The sequence below is a fragment of the Artemia sp. Qi Xiang Cuo genome, chromosome 11 (assembly GCF_049724085.1).
Source record: "Artemia sp. Qi Xiang Cuo chromosome 11, ASM4972408v1, whole genome shotgun sequence".
Lineage (NCBI taxonomy): Eukaryota > Metazoa > Arthropoda > Branchiopoda > Anostraca > Artemiidae > Artemia > Artemia sp. Qi Xiang Cuo.
In genome coordinates, this window is record NC_142804.1 from 69216744 (window position 1) to 69229846 (window position 13103).

Consider the following 13103-nt stretch of genomic DNA (forward strand, 5'->3'; position numbering starts at 1 on the left):
GAGCCCTTTTTGAAGTTTCTATTACAACTCCTTCGATACGAAGTGCTTGTCTAAACAAAAAATATATAAGATATTGTGCCCACATTGCTCTTCACTTAAGCAGCACTTTTGCGCTGCTTGTGAAAAAGCTCACTTGATCTTCTGAATTCCAATCATATGAGCCCCATCCTAGTTGCTAGGAGGGGGGCTAGTTGCTCTCCAGTTCTTTTGCCACTTAAAATAAAAATCGAATTTGTAAATTTCCACTCAAATAAGCCTCCTCTAAAGTTCACACAACCACCCCTTCCATAAAAAGAATATATACCCCCAAGGCACAACTTACAGTCCTTGCTCCAATACTCTCGGGGGTTATGGCAAACCCATGTGCCTAGTTATGTTATCTTTAGACTGGTTTTGAACAAACGTCTATCTCAAAAATTCTATCGGATACATTTGGGGGAAAAAACCGTAAGGGTGGGGGCTAGTTGATCTCTGACACATTGATTCTCAAAAAGAGCACTAGAACTTTACATTTCCGATCCAATGAGACCCCATCGAAGTTTATGTGACCATCTTTTGCATAAAAACGTTATATGCCCCTGGGGCATAACTTTAAAACCTTTCCCTGAGGGCTGTGGTGGGTTGACATCTACAAAGACACAACTACTTGACCTTTGAACTACGCTGAAGAGAAGGGCAATCTCAAGCTTTGCATTGAATGTATTAGGGGAAATGATAGAAGTAGGGGGGCTGGTTGCCCTTTAATCACTTTCAACTGTAAAAAAAGCACTAGAAGTTGCAATTTCCAATCGAACGATTCTCTTTTGAAGTTTCTCCCACAACTGCTTCTATACGAAGCAGTCTAAAACAAAAAAAGGGCGTCTAAAACAAAAGGGTGGCCTTGGTCTAAAACAAAAAAGGGTGTATTACCTCCGGTTACTTTGAATGTTAAAAGGGCCCTAGAATTTTTCATTACTATTCCAATGAGCCCAGTCCAAAGTTATACAGCCATCCTTTTTATTAAAACTTTATAGTCCCCCCAGGACACAACTTACAACCCTTGCCCTGAGGGATGTTGGGGGGTCATACTCAAAGAAATGATTTTCGGACTTTTCAACTACGATAAACAAAACGACTATCTCTATATTTTGATTGGATGTTTTTGGAGAAATGATGGTCGTGGAAGGGGTGTTATTTGCCCTCTAATTACTTTCGACAATTAAAAAGGCCACTAGCCCTTTCAATTTCCAATCGAATGAGCCCTTTTTGAAGTTTCTACGACAACTCCTTCGATACGAAGTGCCTAAACAAACAAAGAATAATACAATGTGCCCACATCACTCTTTACTTAGACATTGATATTGCGCTACAATCCTTGGTTCAATGAAGCTCTTTACTTTTCTTTGAGAAACTTCGTTTGTGGAAAAATTTTTTCCATTTGAATTAATTAACAAATAATAAGCCAGTTCCTGTTGTTTTTTTTTTTTACTGAAAATCAGCTAAACAATAGATAAGGCTGCAAAGAGGGAGAGGAAGTTCTAGGTTTTAAATAACACCTTTTCCTGTCTCCAAATATTTCTGGAAAATTAGACACAACAGATTTTTTCTTCGTTGAATCAGAGTTTGGAGAACTGTATTATGTTTCCATTCATGAAACTCTTTTAAATTTAATACTGAAATAGCCTACGTTTTCTGTGCTTAAAACTTGCCTTTTTATTTTTCTGTTCATGTCGTGTTTTTTGTGTGAGTTTTAATTCTACTTTAGTCAACCAAATCTTCCGCATGTAGCTTTTTCCTAGCGCAATTAATCTTACTCAAAGTCCTCTATATTATGCCTTTTACAAAATTCAGCTCGTTTTGTTGCATTTTTAAGCTTTGATTTTGAACATTGTAGCTGCTTGCTAATTTTATTTAAATTCTACCAATCAAAAACTATCAATAAAGCATTTAGCTACTAAGTGGAAAATACTTTGTTTAACTTACACATGAGAAAGGCAAAGCGGCATTGGTTTCAAGTCATTCGGGAAATATGCCTTTAAAATCCAATTGAGCTTGCGAATCCAATCTGTGCTAGAATACGACTGGATAAATCAACCCTCAAATATTTAGAGCCTTTGGACCCATAAAAGACAAGTTACCAAAGCAATTAAAGCACGCCACCTTTTCCTCTATTACAAAAGTTTAAAATCATTGATGTGAAAGAATGTGAAATTGAAGCCCAGAAAATGAAAATATTAAAAAATTTGAATAGAGAATATGAAGAGCTGCATATACTTTGCAAAATAATCATCAAACTCTTAAATTCAGAGTTTGAGTCTCCTCCCATGTTTTTCGAAAAGCCTCATTAAAGTCAAAGGGGCTAAAATTGTTTCCCTTCAGTAGAAAAAATAACAAAAATTGACGCTACAGAGATAATACGTTAGGACCGCCAAGAACTCACTCAACCAATTTTGAAGCTGTAACGGTCCTGAATGATGTGAGTTCGCGCTGTTTGCCTAAGAAGGAGAACATGACACGGATGAATGTTTGTGGGTGTCGAACTCCTTGAGTCGAAAGATCTACTGAAAGATATTTGTGAATATCTAATAAATAAGAGACAACCAAGCCAGTAGCTCTGTAGCCCACAGAGTGAAGCAAAAGGAAAAGGGCTAAATAGTATCAACTGAAAAGCTTGCCTGCTGTGAAATAGAAGAAGAAGAAGGGCCAATTTAAGCTTATGCTTATCTCATGTACTCTGACTCGCTTCAGTGTGTACAGAGCATCATTATTGTACCCTGAATAAAATAAAAGAAGCAAACCAAGCCGTTTGAAAGCTAATACAGTATAAGCTCTTATGCACTCAAAAAAACATTGCCTCAGTAACTTACTCTGTTTCGGTGTGGTTATCCCTTTAGCTCTTCTTGATAAATGCGGTAAGCAGAGCGCTTAATTTCAGCATAGGGTTTAAATTGGACAAAAAAGATATAGTTGATAATGAACAAAAAAAATACTGAAAACTTTCAACTTTGTTATTGTTTTGTGTCTGCTTTTTATTTCAAGTTTCATTGTGTTAATTGTTCTCAGCTATTATTTTATGGCATCTGGATGTTAAGTTTAGTTGTGCAACCAAGTTGCACACTGAAAATTCTCGTGCAAGAAAAAGAGTAAATAAATAGTTTTTGTGATATTTGTTTTCTTTTATAACGTTAGTCGTTTTTAGAGGAAAGACAATTAGTGGTAAAATTGGATTTTAGTCCAGAAAACTGAGCCTTTTTGCTTTGTTCGCTGTCAAATTGAAAATAAGTCTGTAGACTGTAGGCATTAATATTACTCTTGTGCTTTATGGATGTCTCTTATGCAGTGGTGTCTTTCAGGGGGGGGGGGAAGAGAGGGCAGTTGCACCCCAATAATTAGGAAAATCCTATATTTTATTAAGTAGCTTTAAAACTGTTGCTCATTTTAAGTGTAAAATTTGCTGTTTACTTTGAGCACATAATTTTTTTAATTAATCCATGCTCTTTTTTAACATAAGGAAAACGAGAAAAATAGGGATCCATTACACTTTAAATAGAACTGTTCATTTCAAACACATTTCTAATATCTGTAAATTGGACAGAAATAGAATTATTGAATAATAAGAAGGTAGGCCTACAGTGAATTGAATTTCCTACATGAAAAAAAAATCTTTGAAACAGAAAATAAGACTTATTTTGCTTTTATAAATATTTCTTTTAACAAGCTCCCAAAAAACAATTGACATAATTGTACAGAGGATTATTATTGTCATTAGCCGCATTTCACACAAAGCTACTAGCGGGACATTTATACCTGCATCAGCATACTGTATGCAATGTCTGCTGAGGATAAGATAAAGTGACTTTACAAAAAATATGTATATTTTTCTCAGAATTTACAAATTTTTCGTGCATGTAAAAACGGTACCAACCCATTCTATTTTTCTATTTTCTTTCAGTTTTGTCTTGCAGTACAAGGAGACCTGCTTTGCTTGTGAAAGAAATTATTGACATATTAACGATATTCAGTGGAAACCCCCTTCCAGAAACGTATACCCCATACCCTAATTTACACAAGAACAGCTTTTGTGTAATTTTTATAGAATTCTTTCTTTTAAAGAAAAATAATAAGGGAAAAGCATTTTTCAAACTCTATGAGTCAATTTTTCCTTCCAATTGACATCCCTTCAATTTTTAATTAATTTAAGGTATCTGCCGCAATGATGCTAAGAATTGATTAGATATTTTGGATATTCTTTGTCAAACAATGACCAACGGTAAGTTAATAATTTTAATTTTAACTTTTTCAAATACTTTCAAATTTGAACTACGGTGGCTATTGAAATGTAGGGAATATGCCACTATATAATGTTACTCAATTTGAGGCAATTCTTTGACTTATCCTGTGTCTTTATTTAGCGAGAACTATTGTGCTGCCTGTGAATTTAATTTCGGCTTTATATGGCCTGCTAATATCAGTGCTATTTGTTAATGTAAATTGACTAACCCACAAACAAATCAATTTGATAAAAAAGCACAAATAATATTTAAATAAATCACGTATATTAAAATTTTAGCACCACAAATTAAATATTACCTTACCTTCGACCTTAGATCCTCTAGTGCCTCCGGAGCCACCCAGGGCATCGATGAAGAGACTCCTGCCGTCCCTCAAATGGGCTGCTGCCATAACGTCTATAGAATGGGGTTGTATAGACGTATTCGCGTTGAAAAGGTCCCTCTGGTATGTTTGGCGTAGTGTGTTCTTTGGTTTTCCCCTTCGCTGCGATCCCGTTGGTTACTACTAGAGGATGGACTTTGGTGTTCAGTCGTCTTTCATATGATCATGTTGATGACTAGAGGTTGCCCAGTAATTTGATGTATTGTCTGGTTTGAGATGTGTTGTGTCTAGTTTATGTTGAGGATTCTTCGGAGACAATTATTCTCAAAGGCTTGGAGACTCTTCCAGCATTCGCTTCCATACATTATAACTGGAGGATATTACTGTAGAAGACTCAAGTTTTAGCCTGTTTGAGAACTTTTGTGAGTGCCAAATCTGTTTCAGCCAGGTAAACGACCCACTAGCCTGTCCATTTCGAGAATGGATCTCTTTGTCTATTGCCCCTGTATTCTCTACTGTCCTTCCCAGATATTTAAACTGAACAACCTGTCCTACATCCTTGTTGCCGCACTTTACGTTGAGGGGGATCCCGTGACAGCTATACTTTTAGTTTTTGATGCATTTTTCTTGACGCCAAACCGAAGTGCATTTTCTCTCAGAACACCCAAAAACTGTTAAAGTTTCTGCTTGTCTGATTCAAGGTAACTAAAGTCATCTACAAAGTCTATATCCGCAATCCTCTTTTCGTTTCTGATGTGGATTCCGTAGTTTTTGTATCTGCAGAGGACGTAATCTATACCAGTATGGTGAGAAAAGAGGACAGGACACATCCTTGCTTTACTCCAGAAAGATTGAAGGGTAGCTAGTTCCCCTCATAGACCCTTCTTTTCTCCGAAGGTGTCCAATCAAAATTTAATCTTTATAAGAACACATTACTTCGTAAGAACACAGAAAACCGTGTTGTTCATCCCTTATATGCTTGTCGATCATTGGCTGATTACGAGGCAGAATTATAAGGGCAAAAAGCTTTCCCGGAATAGAAAGCAAACTGATACCTTGCAAGTTGTCTCAGGGCATGACATCACCTTTTTTGAATAGTTTCACAAGTGTAATGCGTATCCACTGTTTTGGGACAACTTCGGCGACCCTTATCGTGCTAAACAGTAGAATCCAGGTTTTCAAACAGGATCTAACAGACGTTTTTAGCATTTCAGCGGAAATTCTATCTTCTTCTATTTGAGCAGGCGGGCTTTTCGGTCGATACGATTTAGCCCTTTTCGTTTTGCTTACTCTGTGGGTTGAACAGAGCTACTGGCTTGGTTACCTCTTATTTATTAGATATCCCCAGATATCTTTCAGTAGATATTTTGACTCAAGGAGTTCGATTATAAGATGATAGATTTCGATCTTTACTCTGTGTACAGGTGTAGTCGGCTAGACTCTTGGCTGATAGTGAGATTTTGTGGTGTTTGAAGCACTTTAACAGTTTACAATGCAAGGTATGCTGTGCAGACGTCAGCGTATTACATTTAAATAGACAGTGGTCAATTGTTTCATTATACACATTACAAAACCTGAAAAGAGGGGACAAGGGAACTGAACCACTTGAATTAGGAAACTGATAAGAGAATGCAAGAAAATTTAGTCCATATCCTTGTTGGGAAAGGGGGAAAGATTAGGATTATTCTTATTAAACATAATATCTGATAGTCTCCATCGGCAAATATCTTTAATGAGGATTGGTCTCCCACTCGGCTGGTTAATATGTATAGCATTTTTTGCTATTTCGTCTGCCTGATGATTACCACATGTACCAGAGTGGCTAGGAACATACTGAAGATAAGTTCTCATACCACTTGAAGCAAGATTATCAATAATACTAAGACAGTGATAAGTGTCAACATCCAACTTATACTGAGGAGCTGAATACAGCAACTCATGGTTTGACAAAGAGTCAGAATAAACTATAATACTATTTGAATTAGCAATCAAAGGTTGTTTTTTTATAAGGTTGTCTAATGCCATGATTATGTCATTTAACTCAGCAAACATTATAGATACATTATTATACAATCTCTCACCCATTGCAATATTCAGGTGAGGAAGGAAAGCGCCACTTGCTACCTTCTCATTCAGTTTGACCCAACAACAAAAATTTGCTAGTGGTTTTAATATGTAATTGTATTAAGTTCAAAAAATATTTTCTGGGCGAAAGCAATGGGGGTTAAATCTTTTGTCCACTTTGAGAAATCAGTATCTATCATCTTCTGGAGCTCTTCCGTTCATCAGCTTCTTTAACGCTGAAACTATCTCAGTTTCTACAGGAGTATCGGTGTCGAATTCAAGATTAAGCAAAGGAATCTCTGATATAGTGAGGAGACTAATCGGATCTGGACGGTTTGAGAAACTTTCAAAATGGTTGGCCTAGGTTTCTTTTATCGCTTTCTCTTCTGTGACTATTTTTCCGTTTTTGCCCTTGACAAGGCCATTAGTTTCTTACTGCTTGTCGATCATCTCGTTAGTGATCCTGTAGACCGTCTTGGAATCTCCTTTTTTTGCCACCGTCTCTGTTTCCGCTGCCTGGTTCTCCAGGAAAGTCCTTTTGTCGGATCTATCATTTTCTTCACGAGCTTGTCTTTATCCCTATACGCCTGGAGCTTCGTCACTGCATCATTCTGGAATCCTGATAAAACTAATTTTGTCTCAGAATTTTTTTTCATAGATCAAGTGCCAAGTTTCATCAGAGATCTACTGGTGTTTTTGTCTTTTTTTATGTCCAAACACTTCCTTTGCGACATTATTGAAAGCGTTGCTTATACTATCCCATATAGTGTCCACGTCTCCCTCTCCTAGACCCAGATGTATAACAGCCTTAAACCTATTGTGGAGACTCAAAAAGAATTTCCTCCTAACTTCTGGTTCAGCAAGGTTATCAGTTATATAGGGCCATCAAGGAGTATGTCTTCTTTTTTGAGGTCTTCAGTTTGATCACAATCTTGGCTATACAGAGACTGTCGTCTTAGCCCACGTCAGCTCCTCTGAGTGTCCTTACGTCTTGAAGAGTTGATCGCCATGTCTTATTTATAAGAAAGTGGTCAATCTGATTTTGTGTTGTACCGTCACGGCAGGCCCATACTTTTGGATATTTTTGTGACTAAATTGTGTTCCGCCAATTAGGAGATCATTTGTGGAAGCCAACCCTATAAGTAGGGCTCCATTTTCATTTCAGTTGCTGAGACCATGTAGGACAAGTACTTCTGAGCAGTAGGATTTATCGTTGCCTACTTTGTCGTTGAAGCACCTGTCGAATATAACTACGTCATGATGCGGTATCTCTTTGAACACTGAGTTAAGAGTGTCAGAGAAACGCTTTTTAACCCCCTCTTCATCATCATTCGTTGGTCCATAACACGCAACTACAGTCAATTTCATGTGGTGTCCCAGGACCCTCACAAAAATTAATCTATTGTGGACAGAAGTCCAGCTGATGAGGTATTTCGCTGCCTTTTGGGACATTAACATTGATACTCCTGCTTCTCGCTTCTTTTTGAGTCCACTGTAGATTATTTTTCGGCCATTATCAAGTGTTTCTTTGCCAAAACCGGTCCATCTCACTTCTGACAGTGCTATTATGTCAAGATTGTAGGCAGCTGCTTTTTGCAGGATCCACTCGGTTTTGTTGAGCTGCCACATTGTCTCTACGTTCCGAAAACCAAACCTAAGAGGTCGTTTTGCGACCATAAAATTAGACCCGGGTGATTCCTTGTTGTCGTCATTTGAGGCGTTTATTCTTCATTGATGTTTCAATCGCTGATTGGTTTTGACGGGAAAAGGACGCAAATCCTTTGCCTAACCCTCCAATCAAAATTACAAGCACATGAATAGTGCGACACCCGAGGCTATTAGAATATAACTTGGTTCAATCATGAGATTGAGCATCCTTTGCTGGGCGCGGGAGCTGGGGGAAGCGGAGAGGAAATATGTATTGCAGAATTTTTGGTGAATCTGACTGAAGTAAGCCGAATGTATGTGACATTTACCTTCGCTCACCCGAAAGCTTGTTTATGCTATAATACTGTTGTCCATACCAGCTTATTGCTGACAATTTTATTAAAAGACAAGCACCACCACTTGTATTTATGATGTTTAATGTTTGTTTATTGCTTGTAATGTATTGTGTTTTCAAATTTACCAACTAGCGTGTTTGTTAAAAAGTTACTTTTCACCACTACCACTTGAATAGCACCCCCTCTTGCTCCCTCCAATAGAAATACTGTAGTTTTGCCCCTGCTCTTTTGCGCCATGGCAAAAGCTGCAAAACGTGCAATTTTGGCCTTATTTAGCGAAATCGGGCTCAATCTAGTAGATCTTTTAGCCGAAACAGACAAAAAATAAATTCTAGGATTGATAATAAAGAAAGCACTTAATAAAGAAAAGGAGTATTAATAAAAATAAAACAAATTTTCCAGTGAAAAATGGGACTTCTCCAATGGCTGGCTGATATGTCATTTGTTAAAGAAAAAGAAGGTCTAAGACTGGGAAATCTAGATAAAAGATATAGGGATCCAAAGTATGATCCTCATGAAGGCTTTGATTATGAAAGAAAGCCTAGAGGTAAGTATCACTGGAATTGATGAATTCTCATATCCTTGTTATGCAATATCACTTCTCTTTATGAAAGGTAAATCTTATGTTGTAGTACGGAAGTCTGATAGACTATGCTAGGAAATAAACATAGCAAGGTCTTTGTTTACCACTCAATTCCCCATTGAAGCTAGCCTATTGCTCTTTGCAAATAGGCTATTTCAATCATGTCAAATTAAAGACAATTATAAGACATAGGGTAAAATTCTACTTTAGTTACTTTTGGCTATCTTGGAAAGGAGTTGGGTTAGGAAAATGAAACTTTCAGGGATGGATGTACATGCTAAGGTTTGTCCCAGGAAGGTACTTTTAAGTACTCACCTCTCAGCCTCCCCCCCCCTCTATAGCATGTTATATTAAAGCACATAACAAGTTTTTTTTAAATCATAATTAAAAATTAAATAAAAAAAAAAAAAAAAAAAAAATCATTAAAAAACAAACAAATTCTATAAAACAAGTTAATAAAAATATATTCCAAAATCCTATTTAAATCCTAAGCCATTTAATTTTCAACCCATGCTGACTTTCTTTATGGTATATGAAACCCGGTTAGTTGTGATGTCACACTTGCCTTATCAGACACCCTTACCCTTAAGGGTAGCAGGCACATGCCAAAGGACTCTGTTGATAAGACCATTTAAACTGTATTAATTAGGGAAAGGATTTCACAAGAGAGAACAGTAAAAATAACCTAATCCTTTTTAGAGGACAAATTATGTCATAGGAAGATGTTTAGGAAGCATTAATAGATAGAGTGCTAAAAACATCAGAATCGACTTCAGAGGACACGTTATATCACGGGAAGAGGTTTTTAAAATCCCCCTTCCCCCCAAACTCAAAATTTCCAAAATTTTACTTTATAAGCTTTTTAAATATTTCTAAAGCACTAATAGATAGAGCGCTACAAGTTTCAGAATTGACTTCAGAGGACACGTTATATCAGGGGAAGAGGGTTTTAAAATCCCCCTTCCACCCAAACTCAAAAATTTCCAAAATTTTATTTTAGAAGCTTTTTAAATATTTCTTAAGCTTTAATAGATAGAGTGCTAAAAACATCAGAATCGACTTCAGAGGACACTTTATATCACGGGAAGTGGTTTTGAAAATCCCCCTTCCACCCAAACTCAAAATTTTCAAAAATTATAATTTAGAAGCTTTTTAAATATTTCTAAAGCGCTAAGACATTGAGTGCTAAAAACATCAGAATCGACTTCAGAGGACACCTTATATCACAGGAAGAGGTTTTGAAAATCCCCCTTTCCCCCAAACACAAAATTTACAAAAATTTTACTTTATAAGCTTTTTTATATATTTATAAAGCACTAAGAGATAGAGAGCTACAAGTTTCAGAATTGACTTCAGAGGACACGTTATATCACGGGAAGAGGGTTTTAAAATCCCCCTTCCCCCCTAACTCAAAATTTTCCAAAATTTTACTTTATAAGCTTTTTTAAAAATTACTAAAGCACTAATAGATAGAGCACTACAAATATCAGAATTGACTTCAGAGGACAAATTATGTTACGGGAAGATGTTTTAGGAATCCCCCTTCCCCCTAACTCAAAATTCCTAACTCAAAATCCCCTTCCCCCCAATCTCAAAATTTTCTAAAATTCTACTTTAGAAGCTTTATAAATATTTCTAAAGCATTAAGAGATAGAGTTCTAAAAACATCAGAATCAACTTCAGATGACATGTTATATCACGGGAAGAGGTTGTTAAAATCCCCCTTCCCCCCAAACTCAAAATTTTCCAAAAAGCTACTTTAGAAGCTTTTTAAATATTTATAAAGCACTAATAGATAGAGTGCTAAAAACATCAGAATAGACGAGGATATTTACATCTGTTAAGAAGCGACTATTTCAAATGCAGGAAAAACCCATACTAAGTTGACCTATCTTTCCAATATATTCATAACCCAATTCACTGTTATGTTTGTTCAACTATTCCTGCTGTTTAACAATGAAACAATTACTTAAAGCCGCAATAGATATTACAAGTTACAGCTTCAGTCTTTAAATGACAATTACTGAGATATGTCTTGCAATTTTTGTGAAATAAATTTCTGTGGTGGTATCGTTCAATTTTCTACTGTTGAGGCAGTCTTAGAGTTGTATTATAACCATTGCATGTTATTGAGAAGCAGGAATTGCGATATTTGTGGCCAGATTTGTGTAAAATATAGAAATTCGTTCCGTTGCCAGAAGTCTAGGCTTATACCTATCCGAGGTGGCCGTGAATATTCTCAGGTAAAGTGTAATTTTTCAAAATCGATCTATGACAAAACATGGATGGCTCGTTCACACCTTTCTGAGCTAGAAAATTTCCGTTTTTTGAGGATTTGGCTTCAAATACCGTCTCCAAGGAAGGATTTCATGATCAACAATGTTACTTGTTGTAAACAAACCTTTGTGGATTGGAGCCAGTTCTGCAGAGAGGTTTGTATATACATATGTCATTCAAACTTTGCTCCTTTGGGAGGAGAAGGAGTCATTGTTGAGATAGATGAAGCCCATTTTGGGAAGCGTAAATATAATAGTGGTCGGATTGTCAAGGGTAAATGGGTATTTGGTGGAATAGAGCGAGGAACTGGTAATTCATTTATGGTTTCTGTGCCAGATAGAAGTAGTGCCGTGTTGTTGGGACTTATCCAAAAGCGAATCCTGCCTGGGACAACAATTATCAGTGACTGTTGGAGGGCCTATGTTTGCCTGGCTAGCCAGGTCTATCAGCATTTATGCATCGACCACAGTATATTTTGTTGACCCTGCAACAGGTGCTCACACACAAAACATCGAAAGACACTGGCGTGACGTTCGAGACAATATACCCAGATATGGCAGAAGAGAAGAACATATGGAATGATATCTGGCAGAGCACTATTTCAAAAAAAATATTCAATCTCCTCAAGAATGCACCATTTCATGAAATATATATTGGAGCTTTATAACCCCAACTAATTTGTTTTTTATGGGTATTATTTACTAATTATTTTTTAAAACATTGTAACAGAAAATTTGGCAATTTACGATATCTAACCCCATTTGTTCTGAAAGCAGTTCAAATGTTTTTGTCCAAATAGTTTAGTGTAGTAATCTTGATTCTTGAAGCTACGAGACGTTATTAAAGTGTAAATAGGGAGGGGGAGAGAGGGGGCAGAAGTAAATATTTGACTATAGATTATTCGGTACTTGTGCATTATAAATAATCCAACACTATACACTAAATAAGTTAATTTTGGTTAATTTTAATTAAATAAAATAAAATATGATTAAAATATAATATTTTATAAAGTAATTTGGGATATATATTGGCACATTAGGGGGTGGGGGGTAAATCATAGCATATATTAAATACGTAACCTAACCCAGGTACCTTTTTCCCTCCCTAAACCCAAAAAAAACACAGTTTCAATATTGTAAACGCAATAAGAAATCACGCTTTGCGATCCATTTGTCTAACAAATACCCGTTTGTCTGGTTTCCTTGTACAGTCTATAGTGGTGGGCTATTTATAATGCACAAGTAACAAATAATCTATATTCGTTTTGATTATTTTTTTTTGGAAACCACTTAACATTTTGAGTTGGGTAACCACATAAAACATATTCAAATAGCTTAATTCTATAATGTTGAAAATTTTTGCTTTTATTTTTTAAATCCGCGATTTAAAATATGTAAAAAATGTTTGAACTTATATAAAAATTTTCTTTAGAGGGTGCAAAGGTTAGCTGCAAGGGGATTTGATAGCGGGGGGAGGGGGTGGGTGAGGGCAGTGGTCAGCAACCTGCTTGAGGTGCCCCTGCTTATACTAATCTAAGCTGACCATTTCGTTGCAACGTGTTGCACTGGAATAATACTCTAAAA

At 36.4% G+C, this 13103-nt stretch overlaps 2 protein-coding genes across 2 annotated transcripts in view; one reads left to right on the plus strand and one right to left on the minus strand.

Moving 5' to 3' along the window:
* Nucleotides 1-7818: 7818 nt before the first annotated feature.
* On the minus strand, nt 7819-8286 carry LOC148947284 (protein CFDP2-like). The gene has a single exon (XM_089096553.1). The coding sequence runs from the start codon at nt 8284-8286 to the stop codon at nt 7819-7821; it is 468 nt and encodes a 155-aa protein (XP_088952679.1).
* A 752-nt stretch (nt 8287-9038) lies between these two features.
* The window catches only part of ND-B18 (NADH dehydrogenase (ubiquinone) B18 subunit), a 38513-nt gene continuing 34448 nt past the window's right edge, over nt 9039-13103 (plus strand). Inside the window, exon 1 of the mRNA XM_089097367.1 lies at nt 9039-9207. Coding sequence (XP_088953493.1) covers nt 9069-9207 — 139 coding nt within the window. The 5' untranslated portion in view covers nt 9039-9068. The remainder of the gene's footprint in view (nt 9208-13103) is intronic.